The following is a 24,348-nucleotide window of genomic DNA, read 5'->3' as shown; positions in this document are numbered from 1 at the left end:
ATTATTTCACATTATTTTAGGCACGCAAGTTGAATGTGTTCTACGAAGTGGAGAAAAACTACAAAAATTGCATAAAAGTTTGATTTGTGGGTTTATTGGTGGAATAAAACGTTGAGTGGTGTGATGGAATTATTTGGTGGATGCAAACAAGCTGATTTGCATCGTTTTCTACTCACGTGCAGATTGTGTGATGATTTGATTGTGGAATCGGAGGTTGACCAGGCGGCTGATAAATGTGGAATATCTCCGAATGAAGGTCTGTGTTATGTGCGGAAATGTAAATCAATTTCCCGCCTGGTGACTACGACGGTTAACCAGACTGGAATAAAAAGTGTGGCGGGAAATGTGTTGGATAAACTTATTAATGAAGGAGCCCGATTTCTGGGTGATCAGAACAGGGTTGTGGGGTTATATATTGTAGGGAATTCCCTTGATTAATATAATTGAGAAACTGACGGACACGACTCCACAGACTGATATTCGTCATTATGACCCCAAAATGTCCAAATTGTATTTATAAATAATCATTTTAGAGCCAATTCGACGAATAGAGTGGGATATAGTGATGTGGGTTGTTGTGTGGTGAGTTATTGGTAGTTGTGTTTATGATTGGTGGGGGTTGTTATGCAGAGTATGAGGCCATAGCACGATATAAGGCTAAAAGGAATAAGAATATAATATATGGCTCCACTGTCCTCTATTCCCCCAATGAGTTTTTAGAACAAGTTTTAATGTTATTAATTGATAGTTAAATAAACTGGGAAGGGCTTATTTTGATGGAAATTAATTATTTATTAGAGAATAAATGTGGTTTTATTTGTGGTTTATAACATTCAATAACAAGGCAATATTAAGAATAATATTGCTCGATTCCAAAATTGTTTTAAGCAATGTATTAAAATATATAATTTATTTTGATTTAAAAACGTTAATTATTTACATGATGAAAAATAAATTGTTAAGCATTTTTTAGTTATTGACCACATTTTTATTTTCAATGAATTGTCAAAAAAATACTCAACCAGAAACGGAGCAGTAAATATACTTTCCTAACATTAGTCCTTCCATAAAATCTCAATCTATCGAAACAAATTATCTAAATTTACGTCCATCACGATGCCAAAAAACAATCGACATGCAATATTACAACTTAAGCTATATTGTCCGCACTGGAGACGGTAGTTTATAAACTAGTATTCGTACTAGTAAGCAAAACAATTTTATATCCAATGAGTGGTGTGGTCGAACATGGCAAACTCACAGTCATAATGGGGCCATCCGGGGCAGGCAAGTCATCACTTATGAATATTCTTTCTGGCTACAAGTACAACTCTCATTTGAATTGAAAGATCTCAAGTTGCTGGGGGTGAAATTTGTATAAATGGACAACTTCGGAATATGCGCACATTCAAGTCACTTTCGTCATATATAATGCAACATGACCAACTCCATCCACATTTGACTGTACTCGAGTCATTGATGTTTGCTGCTAAACTTAAATTGCCACATCATATTTCCGAAGCCAACAAATATTCTCGTGTACAATTTGTTATTTAAAATAGATTATGGATATTGTAGAGTCATTGGGATTGGGAAACTGTCTTAATGTGAGTGCCTGCAAATTGTCGGGTGGGCAGAGAAAACGGTTGGCTATAGCCCAGGAACTTATTTCAGACCCAGCTGTTCTGTTTCTTGACGAACCAACCAGGTGAAGATAGTTTGATTTGATATTCAAAGTGGTCTTGATAGTTCATCCACTTATCAGTGTGTCAAGTTGCTCAAATATTTGGCAGAAATTGGCCACACTGTAATTTGCACAATTCACCAGCCTAGCACAAAGCCTTTCTTACTTTTTGATCAGGTTTGTATTTATTATTATTTAGCTTATTTTGTTATCGAATGGACGGGTGTTGTATTCTGGTCCAATTATGTATATTGATAAGTTTTTTGCTTATCATGGATTTGTTTGTCCTTCCAACTACAATCCAGCCGATTATAGTTCAAATTTGATTTATTTTTAGTCATTGAAGTGGCAATCGGAGATCGTGGATTGACAAATAATTTAATTGATGCTCAAGAATTACAATCTAGAAAATTTGGTGTTAATTTGTTTATATTTAGCTGCTCAACGTCGCTCTGTTTTTAGTAACAGTCAAGCTTCAGACAATTCAAAAATGCAGTCAAAAGTTATAAAACTTGATAATATTTCAGAAAATTCAACATTTTCCTACATCTTTTATATATCAGTTTTACATCCTTTTAATTAGAACAACCAAATGTTCTCTTCGAGACTCGGTTGGTTTATATTTACTCAAAAAGTATTTCAGGCATTGACTCGTCTTCGATTGATATCCCATTTGGGGTTGGCCATAGTTGTTGGACTGCTTTATTTAAATGTGGGGACTAAGAATGACTCAACTTTGATGAATTCTTCCTTACAGTTCATATCAATCATGTTTATAATGTATCTCTCTCTAATGCCGACTGTTTTATCATGTAAAAATCTTAATTATTTTAATAGTCCCACTTGAAAGAGAAGTATTATTGAGAGAACAGTTGAATTCGTGGTATCGACTATTTTCTTATTATATGGCCAAGACATTTGCAGATATTCCTCTACAGGTGGAATGTGGTGGTATATTTAGATCATTCTTCCTGTGATGTACGGGACGATTATATACTGGATGACAGCACAGTCGAGTGATGGATTTCGATTTATATTATATCTTACTATTTGTGTTCTAACTGGATTGGTCTCCCAGTCGTTGGGTCTGCTGATTGGAGCTGGCTGTTCGATGGAAGTATGTTTATGTGGGTTTATTAGTCAGACTGGAGTGTTCTTGGCCCCTGTTATGACTACACCTATGCTTCTTTTTTCGGGATATTTTATCCCAGTTAATTCAATTCCTTCTTATTTACGGTGGTTTTCATACTTTTCTATTATCAGGTATTTTCTTATATAATAAAAATTTAACATTTGTTTGCATATAATCATTTAGATATGGGTTTTTGGGAGGAATTCAGACATTGTATGGATTCGATCGGGGGAAACTAAAGTGTGCTAATCCTCAGAGATGTATGTTTCCCACTGGCCACGATGTTTTGGATAATATGGGCGCTCTCGATATTGAGTTTTACACGAATTTTGCAGTTCTCTGCATTTTTTGTGTCTTACTTAGAATTGCTGCTTTTTTCGCTTTAAAGTTATATTTGAATAGAACTAATGATTAAATTTTTTAATTTTAATCTGATACCCTGTTTATTTTAATATATTTATTTTTAAGTTGGAAAGCCCTACTTGGATTGTCAATTAATGACAGTTCCGTCTTGTTTCCATCTGATAATAATATTCCAAACTATTTGGGGTAATATCAGCTATTTGGAAATCTCTCCATAACTTTTACCTCTTTGGTAGGCCGCTACAACTCGTTGTTTCAGGTCGAAAAATGCTATTTTTTCTTCGGCATGATCATTTTAATACGAGCGAAAAAATGAAAGTGTATTTATACTAATCAGAATCTATTAATCAATTTCAATGAAATTACGGCTAATCAATTATTTCAAAGAAAAAAGAAGCTAACGAAATATAACCATTCATACATCCTTCATATCTTTTTTTCAAAATTGAACTTTAAAAAACATGTGATCAATAAAAGACAGGAAATAACTAGAGTGACGCAGACTTGAGGGTCAGTCCGGCGAAGACGCGCTGCGTATAGAGAACCAGTTCCAGCTTATTTCAACATTTTCTTTTCCTCCGCAAGCGCGCAAGCATAGCCTGGTGAACATGCCGTTCTGGACAACAATATCTTCGACAGGGAATCCACACGGGTCCCAAACAAGAGACCTACTTTCCTGAATGGGAAATTTATCTAAAAGATAAAAATCCATATTTCTTTGATAGTCCCATCACTTTTTCTCACATAAAATAATAGAAAAAAGGTTGAAAATAATTAATAGAAAAAAGGTTGAAAAGAATATTATTATTATTATTAGCACTGTCATAGGAACATAATGTAATTTAAACTAATTAAGTTCCCACATGTGCCACATATGAGACTATCTTTTCGGTCATTCATCCACGTTCTTCTTCAGTCTTCCACTTTGTGGGGCGTAGACATTTATAATGCTGATTATTCGATCCGTGTTGGTCAAAGTTTTTTGTCTCAGTTGTAGTACACATATGCGGTCGTTCACACGGTAGTATTTGTGAATTGAATTCCAAAAGGTCTTATGAATGCCAAACCCCTGCCCGTAATGACGTGATTCTGATGGAAGGAGAATGATTCGATACTCGTTGTGTATCTCATCTAGCCCGCCTTTGACCTTCGTTTCTTGAAAGCATCCGATAGTTGCACCATATGCATTCAGATCCCGGCATAGGATTTTTCGCTTGGATAGGTCAGATAGTCCTCTGACATTGAATGATAGCAAAGTAAAATCTCTTTGTAGCCTCATATGTGATTAAGACTTTCTGAAAAGAATACACGGTTATATTACAAAAGTTATAAAAGATATCAAAAATAGTAATCATTAAAAAACATGTCAAATTAAAAAAATAGGCGTTCCACGACTTATTTGACCAACTGTATGAGAAAAAATATGCTATCGATGCTCTTTGATTTTACTCGAGTATGTCCAAAATAAAAGCGGTCTCCGTGAAGCACAAGAGTAGAAAAACCATGGTTCGATGTATTGACCAATTTTTTTGGCTAAAGAGTATGCTTGGAATCCTGGTGTACGGCCGTCGTGAGTTCAAATCCAGAACTCTTCATTATGCAGAATCTTGTTGAAAAACAAATCAAGTTCTGTCAGAGACGGTAGAAGGCTGACAGAAATGGGAACTGGGCCTATAAAAACTCCCTACCTATACGGAAAACTGTAATGAAGTTTTGGAGGTGTATGTTGATTAACACAAACAACTCCTTTCTACTGTCTTTGCATTCGATTGGCTAGTTATGATTAGTGTTTGTGCCTGAGTTGCCACTATGATATGCAACATGGGGGGTTATAAATAAAATTGACAAAATTTAATTGACAAAATTTAGATAGTTTTAGTCAAATTTAGCAAACATATTTTTATTGTGGGCATTATATAGTCCCGAATTGCTAAAGATCATTTCACTAAAAATCAAAATGAAAAATTAGTCGACAAAATAAGCGATAAAATCATCACTTCAAAAAACCTGTTAACACAGATGATCTGCTTAATTGAAAAAACAACTACAAAAATAAACTTTACGAAAAAAAACAAAATTTTCGGCTTCAACTTTAAATATTTACTGTACCTTATTCGACGTGTAAGATAAAAAATTATTATTATAGCAATTCTCGTAGGAACATGAACAGAATAAGTCATATTTCTACACGTACCACAGACGATATGATCTTCTTTACCATCGTTTTTACTTCCCGCGGTTTTGGGTCTGCCTGCAGAGTTCGTCCAGGTCATCGCAGTTGTTTAGTGTTTTCCCCCGCGCAAGTTAGGTCGTATTGCAGACCGGCCGGCAGTGTCGTCCACGAAATTTTGGTGCATCTGACAGGAAGTATTCTTCCATGACTTGGTTGTATCCATTCTTAGAAAGTGTCAGAATTGTCTCCAGCGACCGTCTATGATGTTACGGCTGATTGGTGCCGAGTTGCTGAGCCTGTAGAGGGATGATTTTCTGAGGCCAGTGTACTTTATTTAGGACACAAAGTTGTTTTCTGTGAAAGGAGTCAATATTCCTTAGTTCGGTATCAGAAATGCCCCATGTAGATAAATTATACATCAAGATGGGTTTTTTGGTTGAGGCGGTGACATACCTCTCCTGCACTATGTCTAAAAGGCACACAATACAACCGGATGAACTATCTATTCTGTCTTTTAGCGTTCATAGGCTCTGCCAGCCCTGGAAACAGCAATCTCTTTGTAACGACATGGACAAATATCGCGCTGACATCGATGCCTACAATAGACCAAACAAAAATGTGGAATGTACTTAGCACATGGACACTACCGAATGATCTTGCTACTAAATTTTTTGATTGGTTATTAATGAGATTTATTATAATTAGATTCATCGTTAATTACCTTATAAACATATATTTGTTAAAATGTGAAAAACAATTATTCCAAATAACGAAAAACAGTATATCAAGTTTATTATAGACTGAAGAAAACTATTTTAGCTCTATAATATAACACAAACACAAAAACCGTTCTTCTACATAAACGCCTTTCATTCTAAAATGTCTGAAATCGTGTCTGGAAATCCCAATTGTTCCAAGCGTATTGACAAACCACTCACGCCCAGAATCTGAAAAATATCAAAATAATTAACATTGGCGATCCAAAAGCAAAATAAAAATTTCCAAAGCATTGATCTTTATTTCAAAGCAAGAATCAGTCTAAAAAATTAAAATATGATTAAAAAACCAAAAGCGAACACAGTTTAATTAAAATCTCACGCATTTCTTCTCTCGTCAGAATATCTCGACATCCGTTTCTTGAAATACAGTTTTTAATCATCATAAGTATCTAATAAGAAATCAAATATGAAATCTTACAGAAGGGTACAAATCAATAAAACTCGAATCGCTCAAAGTCCTTTTAGAAAGGTTGAACACATAATTGCTCACCAATTCTTCGTCAACAACCTTCAAAAAAATTAGAAAATAATGAAAATATTATAAGAATAATATTTTAAGGAATAATACCATATTGTATGCATCTAAACTCTTCTCTACAGCTTCTGGGAGTGTAGGAGAAGTACAACACAGATTAGATAATATAGCAATATGTTGTTTTATATGTAACGGAATAAAATCGGCCAAGTTATTTGAAAAATATGTAAAATGTGAATACAATAACTTTAAGGTTGGCCCACGAAAATGTGCAGATAAAGTCTAAAACATACGAATTTAAACTTACAATTAGTAAATAATTTAAATCAGTATTTATTTGTGCATTTCTTGCATATTTTCCAACAAAACTTTCTAAAGCAAAGAAAAGATGCGGTAAATTGGTAATATCAGCATCCCGCTTTTCATAATAAAACACAAAAACCTGGTGCTTAAAATAAAGTTGGATCAAATTGGACAACATTGTGAAAACCATCGAATTTATTTCCGGATCATTAAATTTGAAAATCTGCCAAATCCAAACCAAATTAATTTACATGCTTATATATCGAAAATTCAAAAAATGCCAAACAGTAGGCATGAGCCAAGTCGTCCATTTTCCTAAAAAACACTGCCATCAGTGAAATGTAAGGAAGAGTCAAAGTTCGAACCACATAATTTACCTCCTTCGAGATCTCTCCTCCTTTATATACGTTTTGAGCATAAAACATATTGAGAGAGTCAAAAGACTAAGTTATATCGACAAATACTGACTTACACCAAATAAATCATGTTTCATTCTACAATTTGAAGTGAGTGCAAAAAATCGCAAAATATCCCCGGCCATTGTAACCAGATTTGGCTGAAATGAAATACTTAAAAAGTGTCCTCGATATATGGGCCCTGGAATATGACTAAGACTTGTTTGTAAGCGGAATATATCATCAAAAAGATCTCCAAGTTCCGCATAAAGTTGATTTGCGTGAGGTGCATTCAAAAGCACTGCTGCAGAGCGCGAACACCACAATAAAATGTGTTTGAGTTGTAAACTGGCCATAGTCACATCGTTCACGTTAAGAATATCAGTTTTAATGGCAGATACAATATTCAACGTCTTTAATTCACCACAAATGGACAACCTGGGTGAAAAGTCTATCAGAAACTCCGCCGAACCCAGAATTCATTATATTAATCAAACTAATAATAACATTTCTAATTAAAACAACCAGCAAACGGCCATTTTGGGAATCGGGTCTTTGAATTTGTCACTTTCAATCAAGTTGGAGAACGTCTCGCATATTGAGGACGGGGAAAGAGCATCGTTCAAAATAACTGCAATATCCGCGTCCAAAAAACAAATGCAATCCAACATGTTTAAAGAAGCCAATTTTTCCTATAATACAATTTTTTATAATCTGACAATATTCGACGAATTTAGCATTTTGGCTAAAATTGTTATTATTTCGGATTCTAAAAGAAGTTGTTTCACTTTATGGAATTCCTTCAAATGTTTTAAAAAGTCTCAAACCGATGGAATTAAGCAATCATTGAGGACCATAATGCACATTGCTTGTGTAATATTATTTGTTTTGCTGATTAATTCAAGTAAGCTGTTCAAACGACATCTATCCTAATAATAGTAAATATATAAAAATTAGGAATTAAATTTGTTAGTAAATACCTCAAAAATAATTTTCATTTCAGAAGGGCAGATGGTCATGATGTTACGAAACATTATCAGCATATCACTCAGGCTTTCAATATTAGCTAATTTAGAAAAATCTGATTACATAATATGATGAAAATATACCGCGGGTCATAATTTCCAAAAAAAGCTTTACTTTTCGGATAAATTCGTCGTCAATTTTTACCTGATTGCGAAAATGCAAAATCAAATTTGTAATTTGCACATAAAGAGAAAGATCTTTCGATTCAAGTAATTCTAGTGCTCTAAAAGTTATTTAAAATATTTTGACATTTCAAAACCGCCGTTTTCGTATATATTTTTGACAACTTTTTCATTAAAATAGCAAAGAAAATTTAGATTTCTGGATTTCATTAATCACTAAAATACAGGATAAGAGATTCTGTTTTTTCAATGCTTCTGTCAAGAAAGTCATCCACACTCTTATTTGATTTGGCAGCTTGTGTAATCTATATAAAATGATTTATATTAAACCCACCTCAACATCCATCATTTTTAATTTATTTAATAATACGGATAAATATATGTTGTAAAATAACATAGCAAAATATAAAAATTGTTAATAATAAATCATTTTTAAACTAAATAGGCTCAATTTTATTTTTTGATAGCTTTTGCTTAAACTAATTTTAATGACAACCCATATGGTTAGAGTTCTCATTATTTCAAAATTTTTCCACAAAAATGAGTAAATAAGAAAGTAGTTTGAAATCTTGAATATTTTTTTTGTTGAGTAAATGTCAGGAAAAAATTTGATTGGCGAGCATCAAATAAAATTCTTGACAGAGTTCTCATAAACCGATACCTGCCGCTTCATTCCTCTGGCTTTCGAGACCAGTGGGATAATTGGACCCAAAGCCCTCAAACTCCTTTCAGAGATTGGTTTAATCATCTCGAGGAGGAGTCACGACAGTCGTGAAACGAGCTGGCTTTTTCAGCGGATATCGTTCGCGATATTACGTGGAAATTGCCTGTCCATCCGCTCGGCGACTCATTTAATTTAGTTAACTTCTCTAATAATTTTGCATGTTATAAAAGAGTTTATCAATCCAAAAAAATTGATGCATCAGTCCCAGCTCATTTTTTAATCATACTTCCTCCATTTATCCAATTCTATTATCTGCAAACGATCTAGGAATTTGATATCCACCTGCGTGATAAAGATTCTCCATGTTATTATATCATGTTCCACAATATTAGTTTTGCTGTGCTAGATCTAAATGCCCTCAATTCTTACCTGTTACAAAACTAATCTTACATTTTTCAACAAATTTTAAATGAACTTCATGTCAATGTAGTTAAACAGCTGAATTGGGTTGTTTAGTTTTTTAAAATCATTAAGTTTATCAAAGTATGCGGTAAACCATACATTAAAAATGATTTTGCCAAAATAATTCATGTGTATATCTCATCGTAAATATTTATAATTTTCTTTTTTAATTTTCTTGTATTAAAAAGATAAAAGTTGTTCAATAGATAAATTTTTGAAATCATACAATTTTTTTGAAAACAATTAATTTAGGCAATTAAAAATGTTTTGAAAATTAATCACAATTTTGTGGTTTTGGCGACATTTTTGTGTCTTGTCGCTTAGGATTTCCGCTTTTTTAGTATAAAAACAAATTACGCAAAAATCTAGTTTGTATGCTTTATTCTGACTGTTTAGTACTCATCAATATTGTGATACTCGCGGTTAAAATATATGCCATTATTATTTTTTAGATTATTTTTAGCCTGTCTTTTTATTCGGGTGGCGTAATACTTCACAATACAATGCAATATAAGATTATAAAGTTTGATTATATACAAACATTGGGAATTTTATTACTCTTGGCAGCATTTCTTGCATTTGTAGGAGTAATATCGGGTATTCTATATTATATTAAAAAAGCTGGAAAATTCAACAAATTCTATGTAATGTTTTTGATTTTATATTCAATAGTTTTCGATTTGTGTTCTTCTCATATTTTCTTTTATACTTCCAGCAACTCTTTTTTACACTATTAAAAAACCATATGTTTATCAGATTATGACTATTTTTAGATTTTAAATGAGATAAGACATCAATTATCCACAAAAATTGACAATAATAATCTCAATAAAGATTTGTACGTAATCCAGAAAACATTTGAATGCTGCACAAATATGCTCGGAAATAATCGCTCAGTGAGTTGCTGTCCAGAAAAAGGTTGTAAGCCCTCTCAATATTACACAGAAGTAATAATAATATTTTTAATTTAGGAATGTTTGCCAAAATTAAATAAAATAATTCAAAAATGTGAATCAGACTTTATTATTGCAGCGACAGCAATCTTCATTTCAACAGTTTTGTTAATTAAAATTAAATAAATAGGTTCTCGGAATTTTTTCTTTATACAACGGCAGCTAAAATTTAAATAATCTTAAATTAATTTTAAAAATTTCTGAATGCTTTGATTGTATGTATTTTAGGGAAAGTTATTTATTATTTGTCAAAATTATTGAAATTTCTGTAGATCAATCTATAAGTAAACAAGAGTTAATCGTTGAGAATTATTTTACTGATTAAAAAATTTTTTTTATAGGTGAATTTTATTTATTTTACAAACGAAAAGAGTTAAAATGCGCAGCGGATCGACTGGCAATTCCCGCGCATGATGGCCAATGAGATCCTTTGAAAGAGTCTGATCGACTCGTTGGGATCTTTCGTGGCAACCACGAGCTTAGATCCAAGGCGGCGGAGAAACGATAGCGTCTGCGGGCCGATGACTCCAGAGGTTTCCACCGCGACTGCAGTGAATTGGTGATTCTTTGCCAGGACCCGGTACTTCTTCTGTTTTGTTAGTTCCGCCTGCTAATTAAAAAAATTGTATAAAATTTTACCAAACAAATGCAATTTTAGTTTCTGACTACATTTTAGTTTATACCGGCTGCAGGAGTTTGAAAAGAGTGAGAGTTTGAACAAAGTGAACGCTCCTCATCCGAGAACGACCTTCCGAGGAAGACCACGAATTACTTTAGCAACCCTTCTGCATCAAGACCTAACTTTGATTGGAAAAGGGTTGAAATCAGCAGACGATCTTGAGCACCTGAGGGAACTATCAAGGAACAAAGGCACTTGGAAGCGATTAACAAAACGCATCCAGGAGAGGGTTGCACAAGCGAGATAACTTTACTAACGTTATTTTGCGGTGTGCTTATTAATAATAATACTGGCTGCATAAAGTCAAATTCATCCGTCTAACGACTTTGCCATGGTTTTGAGTGTAGTCACTGTGTAACATTTGTTTGCGTCGCGTTATTAAAAAAGCATTTATTTCAATATTCAAGAGCAAGAGAGAACAAGTAAGTTAGCTATTATAATTAATCCGAATTGAGAAATTAGTGAGTTTATCTTGCCTTTGAGTTTTCTTTTCATTGGGGTGCGGCTGTTCTAAACTAGGACGCTCATGACGTCCTATCCGAAATCCAACTAATATTGGGAATCTGCGTGTGATGAGATATCTATGACGGCGTCACTCGTTAAACCCAATCGGAGCTTCCGGTACAGGCAACATCTGCCAATACATACACCGAATAATGTGAATCGCTTTTATATAATAATTTTTATATATTTAGTATAATTTAATTATTAGATTAAAGGTTTCTTATATCCTAGAAACAAAATATATGGCCGGATTTGTCGAAGCACCAACCTGTGAACAATTTTATACCACTAATGATCCAATTCAAAATTTAAAAATAAAGTTATTATTATTCAAAAATTACTAGAATCAAAATTTTTGGAGCATCTGATCTCAACAAACTACCTCAGGATTTATCTGTAATTCAAAAAGCCAAAAATGAAGACTTTTCTGTTATTAGTGGCTTGTTTCAAAATGAAATTGGAAATAAAGAAATTGGATGGCAAAGAAAAATTCTTAGCCAAGTTTTTTTTTACTGTTTATTATTTTTAGAGAGAATATGAAAAATTCAAAAATAAAACAAACTGTTCAAATGCGATCGAAACCACATATCACGATATTATACTAAAGCAGGGGTAAATTCGTAAATTTTAAGTAAATTAGAATTGAGGCGACTAATGTGGTATTTACTTATATTCAAAACGACGATTATACATTGAACAAGCGAGTAATTTTTTCATCGAAAAATTTAGGCTTTTGATAAAGAAAGCCAAGTATTCAATTTTAGGAATAAACGTCAAACTGATCCAACATTGTCAAAGTATTAATTCTCTATCACAATTCAGAGATTTTGTCAAAATTAAAGATCCAAAAGAAAACATACAATATTCAAATGATTATGCGAATATGTTTGTTATGATTGACTTAGCTTGTGGAAAGTCTGTTGAGATGTAATTATTATATATTAATTTTATTTAAAAGCGATGAACTTAAGGAAATGGAACTATGTGAGATTAGATACTACGGAGACGGTTTATTAAGTATCAAGCCAGACTTTAACGGAAATCGACCTCCGTATAAAATGAATTGTGGATCATCAGGTTATTAATATAAAATTGATTAATTTTTATTTTCGTCTAATATCTAGGAGTTCTAGCATATATTATTGAACACTCATCAAATAAGCCTTCTAAGTATTTTTATATTTTTAATTTAAAGGCAAGAAATTGAATTTGAAATGAAATTATATAAATCAGTATCATTTCGTAAATATAAATATATTATCAGTTATATAGCAATCATGTTCGACATTTATCATCTTTGGTTGGCTATGATTTCGAAATGGTATATATGATTAATTATCATTATTTCAGCCAAAACAAAATTCGATCAAAATTTTTTGCTGTGGAGAAATATGTAATCAGTGTTACCAATAAAAATATTTTACAGTATCTGTTTCAAACTTTGAATTTGATCATTTTATTGTTAATTATGTCGTTGATCTAACTGATGGTAATATCTTTTTTTTGAATGACCAGATTGGAGTGTTAGAGATCCAACAACACTTAGTGGATCAACTCAAATTTCAAAAACAAAGAAAACAGCCGATCATGTAATTATTTTAGTTTTAAATACATAAAGAAAAAAGTAGCTTATTTCAGTTCTCCTTTTCAATTTGAATTATGTTTTAGCCAAAGTTTAATTGAAGGTTATCAAACAAATTTAATTGATATTAAGATGTGAATGGAAGATGGCCGAGAATACTATTTGAGGTGCAATCAATTGATACTTGGGGGAGAATCAGAACTGAAGGTTACGGAACTTCAATAATCCCTTTTAAAGCTGGTATTAATTATTTGGAAAACTTTTAGGAATATATGAATTTGCTATCAACTGTTTTCGCCCTATAGGAAGCGGTAATTTATCTGAATTAAGAAGATTATTTATTGGTGGTGGACCTGAATTAGATGATATCACAGCGACCTCTATTCCTTCAGACGTGAAGGTGCTTCTGCATAAAATAATTTTCAGGGAAATAAATTAAATAAAAATTTATTAAAAACTGTTTCTACGGGAAAAATAAATATCAGATTTCAAGAAATTCAGCAAAATAGGTAAATTTGAAACTTTTTAACTTAAACTTAAAGTCAGAAGGCATTAGAAGGAGAACGGAAATCTAAAGAAAACGCAGTGCTACATTTATACAGGTGTAAATTGAAATTTATTTTAATAGATCCAGAGATAATTATACATCAATATTTCAAGCGATTGGTTAATTTTATTTAACTAATATATAATTCAGAGGCCTTTCGTCATCTCAGAAAGAAAATGCTTTCTATACGCGAAAATATATCCATAGATACAACAAATCTGACTTTAACTTGAAAATTTTTAATAAATAATGGTTTTAGTTATTAGTATTTTTCGTCATTTATGCATCTTTGGCAATACTCAAAATCAAATTGCACATATCCAAACCCACTTGTGTTGCTCACGTCGATAAAAGCATAACATAACAGCGGCACTCCATTTAGAATGCATCTGGAAGTTAGATGAATCTAAAATGAAATATAATTAAAAGTTTATTACCCTATTAGTTAAAATATCAAAAAAGCAAAAATCTATGCTCAAAGGGTCGTCTGGAGGTATTCTTCTATCTTTAATAAAGTGAATACAGACACCACAATTTGTAAAAACCTTAAAATATTTTTTGAGCTTAATTACCAAAGGAACTTGGCCTTTTGAGCAATCACGTTTGAAACTTTGTATTTTTTCATATTCGGAAATGTTTTTTTTCATAATATATTTAATCTGTAATATATCATAAAATGTACACCTTTAAAAATTACCTCACATTCGTTTACCAATTTTTGAATCATTTCGTCTTTCAGAAACTGTTCCCTTTTGATTCCAATGTAATTCATTAGTAAATGGTTTTTCAAAATTTTCCGCGCATTGTCTTATCATAAATCTGAAAACCACAACGTTTTCTTTAATGCGTTATCTACAATAGTGAATAATTGGTACAAAATTAATTACCTCTATGAAAGTTATTTATGAGTTAAAAAGAGATTTTAAAAATTGAGATTTAAAACGTGTATCATTTATAATTTCCGATGTTTTTATTTTAGTCTATTTGAATTTCGAGTTATAAGCTTGATGATAAAGTCTTATCAAAATAGGCTATTTATAGCATCGAATAATCAAAAAGCAAATAAAAAAGTGAATTTAGTCATCAAAGTTAATGATAGACCAAATTGATCAATTTATAAATAAAGAATGCTCGTACATAAATTTTTTCGTAATAAACAAATTTCATTATTAAAAAAAAAGAATGCTCGTTATATGCAGATTTCTAAAACACAGTCTTTGATAATGAGTTAAGGCATTTTCAATTTTAGTTTGATAACCTTCGAGTCAAGTGGCGAGAAAGTTGAAAAAATTTTAGAGATTAATAGCTTCGCACAGTCGTTTCGCGAACATCAACAATTTCCACACTAAATTGTGAGAAAAAGAGTTTAGCACTAAGATTTTTGCAGACTTCTCAAAAATACGCCTTTTTTGTAGAATATTCTCAAGAATATTTGTTGTACTTAGGTTCGAGACTAGTGGTATCATCGTTGAGAATGAAAATACAATCTTGAAAGATTTTGGAATCAAGATTTCAAAACCGGAGACAAAGTGGTTTTTCTAGAGGATCCCAGTGGCGATCCAAAAAAACGGTTTAGCTCTCCCCGGAACGACCAATGTTTCACTCCTAGAATGCATCAAAAAATATAAATTAGTATATAATCCACAATTCATTAAATCTAAGGTTTAAAGTTAGTTTTCTATAATTTGAAGATTTTCCACAAAATTATGTACATTAAAAATAGTTTGCGGTCAAATAGTATTTACTAATTACTCATATAAATGACTTAAAAACAAGCAGTCAGTTTGATTATAGTAATGCCTTGTTTAATGACTTCACTGATGACAACAAATTGGGATACTGAATAACATTAAGCATGGATTATTGGTGGGTTATGTGAGTATACAGGAACTTGGATTTTTTTGTTTTTTGTGCAGATTCAGGAGTTAATTTTTTTATTGTATACCCTTAATCTGTTTTAAAAAAGACAATACCTTCTATCAAATTTTAATTCAGAATTGAATATACTCATAAAGAATGTGTATCAAAATTGAACGACTAAATATCAAATTTATTTTATTACTGCAGTGGTCCTCAGTTGTATTTTCGCAGTTATTATTAATACTAAATAATATTTAGGGTCTTGGCATATCTGGTAAATGGATCGAAAAAAGTAAATTTGATAAATTAAGATGACCTCTTCATATAATTTTTAATTATTTTAATCTTTGTAATTTTTGATAAAACATGGCAAGATTTTTTTATGAAAATAGTGTAATCGTAATAAAAATAGCTACGTGGATCGTTTAACGTTTTAATTATTCTTTCAATTACGAACAAAAATTGAATTTTTAGCATACAAAATTCACATAGAGAAATGGTCGTAAAGTCGGCGTTGGAAGCATTCCTCAAGAAAAAAAGTGTCCAAAGAAACATCAAATGAATGTAATGTTCCGTGGAAACAGACCAACCTGGTCTTGTTTTAACCGAGAATGTCTGAATTGATACTCCTATCCGAAAGGGTATATGCATTACACATTTAGTATCCACTGAGTATCCGTTCTATGAAGTTTCGAAAAGCACACGATACTTTGATGCAGACGTCAGTTGAATTAGATCGAACAGACAATCGTCAATACGAGTATTCGATGTAATGAAAATTACACTTTTTAAATAAGAAAAATGCTCAGTGCTTCCCTTTGTCAATTGTGTTTCCCGTAACATAAGTTTCACTGCGAAAGCTTGTATTCATTCGAAATATTGTGTAATAACATTCATTTGTTGTTGTTGTGGTGCTGTTCATGTCCGTTTTTCTTGATAAGAAGAAAATGAATCCCATGGGCCCTCCTGCAGAAGTAAATTATAAAAAAAATATGGTGGATGCAGGAACGATGTCTCTGGGGCTAGATAATGCCACAAGAGCTTATATAAACAATAACCCTACGTCTTGCTGTTGCAAAAATAAAGTGTTTGATTTCTTCTCAAAAAATCCTACCAATATTACACTTCGATGTAACCGCCTTACTGCGGAATGATGTGGAAATCTGAGTAAAAATAATATCGCTGAGAAAATTGTTGAATTGAGGGTGATTTAGACCAGCGGTTCTCAAATGCGGCCCCCGGGGCCGCATGTGGCCCCTAGGATTTTTTTTGCGGCCCCTCTAGAGTAACTAACTTTTTTAATTTTTTAATAATGTTTAAATTTAATTATTCATTCTTAAGGTTAAACATATCCATAATTGGTGATTTCATTAACCAATTTGAAGCACGTTTTGGGGTACATTTACACCCCTCGACAAAAAATTTGGTTATTTAATCTTTCCTGCTTTTTTTCATTTAAAAACGAATAAATTCATACTTTAAGATCCTTTAGATCTTCTAAAATAATATTTATTTTGTATTTATAATTAAAATAGATTTAAATTTTAATATTGCAAGAAATTTAAAGCATGTCGGCAATTAGGTTAGTGACATAAAAATTGGTTATAAAATTTAAACCGTCAAATTATGCTAGTATTTAGAGATTGATCTTAATAAAAAAATATTTTTAGATATAATACTCTCGATTCGTTTATGAAAGGGAAAATAATTGCGCTATACGACTTAAATATGTCATATATTAAAATTTCTAAAAAAACCGGTGTTCCATATTCAACAGTCGTAAATTTTATCAAGAAATACAATAAAACTGGATCATATGACCGCCAACATGGTTCTGGAAGACTATCAATTTTGAATAATGTGCAAATTAATCATTTGGTACGCACATCAGAGGAAAATTCATCTTTAACTGCTTCTGAACTCTCTAATGAAATAGAAAAGTTTTCTGGAACACGTGTCTCGTCTCGAACCATAATACGAAATTTAAATAAAAATAGAATTTTCGGAAGAATTGCAAAGAAAAACCACTTCTAACAAAAAAACACATGGTTTCCAGATTCCAAAAATTTCTTCAAATTTCAGACCATGATTTTAGATCAATAATCTTTTCTGATGAATGTATTTTTGAATTATTACCGATCCAAAAAAGAAAAATTGTGTATAGAAAAAAATTTGAAATGAATAAATTCGAAAATATTACTCCAACTGTCAAATTTGGAAAAGGTAAATTATGATGTAATAAAAAATTAGGGAAAGTCATGGTTGGGGTGTTTTTCCTATCATGGGGTAGGCGATTTGGTATTTATAGACAAAACGCTTAATTCTGCAAAATATCAATCTATTTTGACACCAATAATTTGCCATTTTCTGTACAAAAATGGGGATTGTTGACTATATTTTTCAACAAGACAACGCTCCCTGCCATACATCAAAAATGATTATTCAATATTTTCGCGAAAAAAATATTAAAAAATTAAAATGGCCTTCGCAATCTCCGGATTTAAAGCCGATAGAGCATTTGTGGGCTTATATGAAGGTTCAAATTAGGCAAAGAAAAAATGAGAACATTCAAGCACTGAAGGAAAATCTATTAGATATTTGGAATTCTATTCCATCAAAAACACTTGAAAATTAGTTGAGTCAATGAAAAAAAGGTGTTGGGAAATCTATTCGGCAAAAGGAGGTTATTCTACATATTAATCTCACAATAACAAATTTTATGCCATGAAAGTCGTTGTTTTTTCCAAATTTCTTAGACAAAATTTCAAAATTTAAATAATTAAATTAATTTTTATCAATTTTATCAGATTTTGAAATATATCTGAAGAAAAATTAAATCATTCTTTGTATGAATGAAGTAAGTTGAAGATTCACCAATATTTATGTCGAGGGGTGTATATAAATTTAATTTTTAGAATTCTAAAGAATTCCTTCCTTTAATGAAAATATTCGCAACTCCATTCAGCGTGGAAATTAAGGATGCGCCTGCAAAGTTTCAATTAGAACTCATTAATTTACAACATGATATAGAACTGGCGGCATTGTTCAAAAATGCGTCCATTATTAATTTTTACGAAATAATCCTCAAGACAAATTCAAAAATATAACACACAATGCATATATGAATCTACATATTTACAGCGATACAAATAAAAACGGAACAGCCAATTTCTCAATTTCTTTCTATATAATGCTTAATTTCTTTTAACAAAAAATCGAATTTCAAGATAATCTTAACTTTTGCCTTTTATAAAAATCCAAACGTCAAAGATTTTAATATGTATTTAAACCAAATTTTTTCAAACAAAATAAAAAAGAGAACAATGGTAGTTCAAAATTTAGTATGACCCCCCTGAGCATTAATTGGGTCTAAAATTCTGTTCCGCATTGTTCCAACAAGGGATGTCGCATATTCTATTGAAAGATCATTCCAAATATTTTTTAATTCCTCAAATAAGTCACTCTTTTTTTTAAATTCAGTCCCTTTTATTTTATGTTTCATGAAGGCCCACACGTGCTCGATTGGATTCAAATCGGGACTTTGAGGAAACCATTGTAATAACTCAATTCGGTGTTCATTAAAAAAATCTTTAACCACCTTGCATGTGTGCTTTGGATCATTATCTTGCTGATAAATTGGAGACCGGATTCCGGTTTTCTCCAAAAAAGGCAAAAAATAGTCCGCCAAGATACTTACATATAATTCCCATTCATATTTCCCTTCCGTTTTTTATTTTTATCGCTGTATGTGAATCAATATTTAGTAAAATGGAAAATATAAAAATATATAAAATATTTTTGTGCGGCCCGCGAAGCTAATCTTAATTATCGATTTGGCCCTTGAGCTAAAAAGGGTGAGAACCCCTGATTTAGACCTCTGACACGGATAAAATTTGCTTTTCCGATAAACACTTTTATTACATTTCCGTTTTTAATAATTTGTTGCAGAGTACCTCGTGGTGCAAAATATAGTAAACTATCCAAAAATCACATGTTTGAATTGAGTTGCAACGCTTGTTTTTTCCCCAATAATTGAAGGAGCTCCATCTGTAGTCACACTAACAACACGTGACCATTTCACTCCAAAGTAATCCAACACATTGACTTCTGCTCTATCTTCTCCCCCCATTTTTGTTGTGTGGCCGATTAAGACATCCGGTTCTGCCGTGATAACACTGATGACGATTCACTCGTCAATCCAGGAGCATATTGGATGCATGGAACTTTCAAAATTTGTATTAAATCAATATGTTTTATGTTAAGTAGATTATTCATGTTCGGTCAGCTAATGAAATAATTTAACGAATTTCTCTGAAATTAAAGCTGTAATTAATTATAAAAAAATATTTTTTGATCTTTGGATTATCTGCCCTAAAGGAGGTGTTTTAAAAAGTCGTCTTCTAGTGATCTTTAAAGCTTAAAAATTTTCAAATAAAAATGGTTTATACACTGTCCTAATTTTCCTTTGAAATTTTCATAAGTTTAATTTTTGATTATTATAAACATAAAATTTTTTGAATGTTAAATTGTGAATAAATTTTATTTGTATAGCATGGCTGTTTGACTATCACATTTAGCTTTAGGATAATTTACAAGAGATACTTCACGCGGCAGTCCTACTTGCCAAGCAGGCCGGAGAAGTATAAATTCGTTTGAGCTGATATTTTCAAGATGATGATGAACGCTCTGAAAGGAGAACTTTTAGTCGAATCAAAAGGAACTGGCAATGACGTGGTCACAAAAACAGATAGAATAATTGAAGAACAAATAAAAACATTGCTGAACACAGATGAGCGTTTTAAAGACCACAAGTGAAATAGAAATAAACGATTCGTAGATTTATAGGCGAAGAAACTGTTGATGCCTGTGGAAAATGTAATCTAACAGATGCCATTACGTGGATTGTCGACCCAATTGACGGGACTACTAATTTTGTCCATAAATATCCACATTTTTCAATTTCCATTGGAGTTATAATTTTTAAAAAAGTAAAATTAGGTCAAATACTTTTAGCCAGTTTTAGGAGTAGTATTTAATCCAATGTCCAAAGAACTTTATACTGCAATAAATGGTCGTGGTGCTTTCAAAAATGGACAAAAAATATCAAAATCAAATATTTCTGGTAACCCGACTTGAAAATTATTTTTGAATTGAATCAATCTCTTGTCATTGCTGAATATTGTGGATGGCCTAATGATCACATTGTTCAAACAAAGATGTCAAATAATCAAAAACTGCTACCACACGTTGCAGGGTTTTAATTTTAATAACACATAATTTAAGCATAAGGATGAATTTTTCATCAGCTTTAAATATTTGTTATGTCGCAGATGGTCGGGCTGATGCATATTTCGAGTTTGGCTTGCACGTTTGGGACATTGCTGCTGCAATAGTAATTGCTCAAGAAGCAGGAGCATGTGTAGTGAGTGCTAAGGACGGTTGAATTATTTGTATTTATCATTTTAGGAGGAGAAATAGATATTTTAGGAAGATCCATTATGTGTACGAGTCATAAATCAACTGCATTAAAAATATTGGAAATAATCGACTACATTCCATTTGATTCTGATTAAAATTTGTTTGGGGGGTTTTGTGGTGTCATTGTCCGTCTTTCTAACTTTATTAATAAAAATAATGTCAAGAATCTTTTTTATTGTAAATAAAGACTAAAATATATTTGACTAAATGATTTATTCAACCACTTTATGAACGTAATTACACACTAACATAATAATTTAAAATGGCTTTTCCAACGCATATCAATAGGCATCTTGCGTGGGAATTGCCATTCCATCTTATCCTCTGCTACTAATTAAATTCGTGTTCAGTTTTTCAAAAAAATTTACTAATTTTCATTTAAAATAACTATAAAGTCGCATGCTATGGCAGCAAGCTATTTGAAAAAAAAGTGTTGTAGATATATTAAGATTAGTATATCAATTTTAGCAATTATTAACAGAAATTAAACCAAAGAAGAGATGCGAGGGCATTTAGGGATTGCGAATCGGCAAGCAATTCCCTGAACATTAGCTAAAGATACATTCTCCAACAGGGTCGCACCTTTTTTTGGAGATTGGAAAGCCCACCAAGGAAATAAATTCTTAGGTTTTTACTCAGAGAATGTCGCTTGTCTCCAGGGCAATAAAAGTCAGCAGAAAGTTTTCGTTTTTCTCAAAGTCGTCGTCTGGAATTCCAAGAGCTAGGGGTACGAAGCCGACAAGGAGAAACCAGGGTACCCACGTGCTTGAGGAATTAGCGTTGATAATAAAAGCGGACAAGAATTTGGATAGATGGAGATTTGGGAATGCAGCGAGGAATTTTCAGTAAGAGACGATATTCAGAAAGTTTGGCACGAAAGGCGTCTTGGATCGAGGAGGACCGGGTTTTTGATAGGGTAGGATGGAAAATATTGACAAGAAGTGAATTCGGCCGCGTAGAGACGAGGCTGCTTTTTTCTTGTGTTAAGTAATGGAACTTGTTGAAATTCAACTATTTTAACATGAGTAACTCGAATTGGTCATGTTTTGAACTTAACAAATCCAAACTAAACATCCGATTTGTCTTATCTATTTTTAACATTTTTAGCTATTTTTTTGAAAATTCTCACTCATATTTTAGACAGAATGGAACCATCCCCATTTACAGACATTCCTCACCATTCTCATTGATATTTTTCTGTTAAATGGGACTTTTAAGTATCATTGATTTACATGTGTATAAATTGTATTTAAACTACCGTTTTTACAAAATTCAGGGATCGATATCAAATTTTGTAGTCATTAGAAAAAGTTTTGAATGTACTTACTAAGCTCTCAATTTTACAGATTCTAATAAAAATAAAAAATTATTCAAATCAAAGGAATTTTCTGCTGAATGTTGGGCTTTTCTTATAATAAAAATGTCTTTTATACTCGTGGTTTTAAATACATCTGCTGCCTGATTAAAAGGACAAGTTTCATGTAACTATCTTAACTAAAAAAGCAAATATTCAAAAATTAAATAAAGACAATAAATAGTCCAGATATTTAATCAAAAATCAGTTAAATTTAACTATAAGATTTAAAATTTTACAAACGAAAAACATATTCCAAGAAACTATAAATATTAATAATGAAATATAAACCGTGACTAAACAAATACTCCCACTGACTGCCGTTAATGGAATTTTATTTTCCTCGATTAGTGATATTATTTTATGTACGCATCCCTAAAATACATTAAGAATTAGAAACAGTTTCATAAATGTTAATTTTAAAAAGATTTTCAGAAATATAACAACTTGATGTAATATTTCCATTATAATCGTCAGGGGAATAAGCACCGCAGCATTGGAAGGTTTTTTGCCAAAAGTCGACTTCTGGACTGGTTTCTTCATATTTCTTAATGGCCCATAAAAAAACACGTTTAAAATTTTCAACACACTAGAAATAACTATTAAAAGATACGGTAGATGTATGAAAATAAAATAAGGACAGGATAGTTAAGACGAATCCACAAACGAAAAAAAGAATGATAACATACTATATAGTAATTTATTGGAAAAATTAGTTTACAATTATTCTGCAAGAAGGACGCTTTTTTGTTTTCAGTGATAAAATTCCACATATTAATCCGATAAAAATCATTACAGCAATAATTATATAAAAAATCCCTGAATATTGAATAGTTTTTATCGACGGATTTCCCAATTTGACATAGTTCCGGAGCACCATGGCTCCAGCATAGACAAAAATTTCTGTAATTAACTATAAAAATAAAAATTAATCATATTTTTATACAAAGAGAAGTATTACGTTCAACCAAGTAAAAAAGGGACGTATAACATTCATTCGAATTGTGATTTAATCAATTTCCGTTGATTCATAATTAATAAATAACAATTTTTTATTGCTAAAAATGGAGATTTTATCTTATCATTGAAAGCTATTCTTAGGAACAAATTTGTTAAATTTTTGATTAAACTGACACAATTTAAGCCATTTTTTCAACTCTCAAGCCAGTTTCTGAACACGTGTTAATTTACTGAATCGATAAAAAGTCCGAACCGGCTGATTTACTCAATGGTACGATTGATAAAGCACGAATAAACCGGCTGACTTATCGAGATACAAATCTACGTCTAAAGCACGAATAACATTACTATAGTCTGAAAACTTAATCTTGGAGTTTTGCAGCTCCGAAATTGTCAGAGCTTATGCGAAGGAATTATTTACTTTAAATACAATCAGCAAAGGCAGCCATAAACCTGCCTTATTATCTTAGAGAAAGTACAAAATAATCAGTTCTTTGGCCGTAAGTGATTTTGCAATGAACTTTTTGATACGACCTAGGCTTGTTCTTCAGTAGGAATGCTAAATTTTTCCCTCCATATTAATACTCAAATTAAAATTTTCATAATATCAAAAAAAATTTTAGATTTTTTGTCATTAATTTCTGAAACAATGTTTTAGCAACAGCCTTTTCTTTTAAATGCATTATCAAAAGGAAATAAATGTATATATCAAAATCAAGATTCGACATCGTGTTTTACTTTCTGATGTTGAAAACCTTATAAAAGGATAAAATACCAGCAGTGGGATTCGAACCCACGCACATTACTGTAATAGCACCTTAAGCTACCGCCTTAACCACTCGGCCATGCTGGC

At 31.7% G+C, this 24,348-nt stretch overlaps 1 protein-coding gene and 1 non-coding gene across 2 annotated transcripts; one reads left to right on the top strand and one right to left on the bottom strand.

Moving 5' to 3' along the window:
- Positions 1 to 1,229: 1,229 nt before the first annotated feature.
- On the top strand, positions 1,230 to 3,244 carry LOC115227927 (ATP-binding cassette sub-family G member 4-like). The gene is made up of 6 exons (XM_029798631.1): positions 1,230 to 1,340; positions 1,563 to 1,708; positions 1,794 to 1,807; positions 2,522 to 2,622; positions 2,763 to 2,947; positions 3,000 to 3,244. The coding sequence occupies exons 1-6, from the start codon at positions 1,230 to 1,232 to the stop codon at positions 3,229 to 3,231; spliced, it is 789 nt and encodes a 262-aa protein (XP_029654491.1). The 3' UTR covers positions 3,232 to 3,244.
- A 21,023-nt stretch (positions 3,245 to 24,267) lies between these two features.
- Trnal-aag lies at positions 24,268 to 24,348 on the bottom strand. The gene has a single exon. It is a non-coding gene; the product is annotated as a tRNA-Leu (tRNA).

Source organism: Octopus sinensis, unplaced genomic scaffold (genome assembly GCF_006345805.1).
Source record: "Octopus sinensis unplaced genomic scaffold, ASM634580v1 Contig08735, whole genome shotgun sequence".
Lineage (NCBI taxonomy): Eukaryota > Metazoa > Mollusca > Cephalopoda > Octopoda > Octopodidae > Octopus > Octopus sinensis.
Note: the sequence above shows the minus strand (reverse complement) of the source record. Positions and strands in the feature narration are given on the sequence as shown.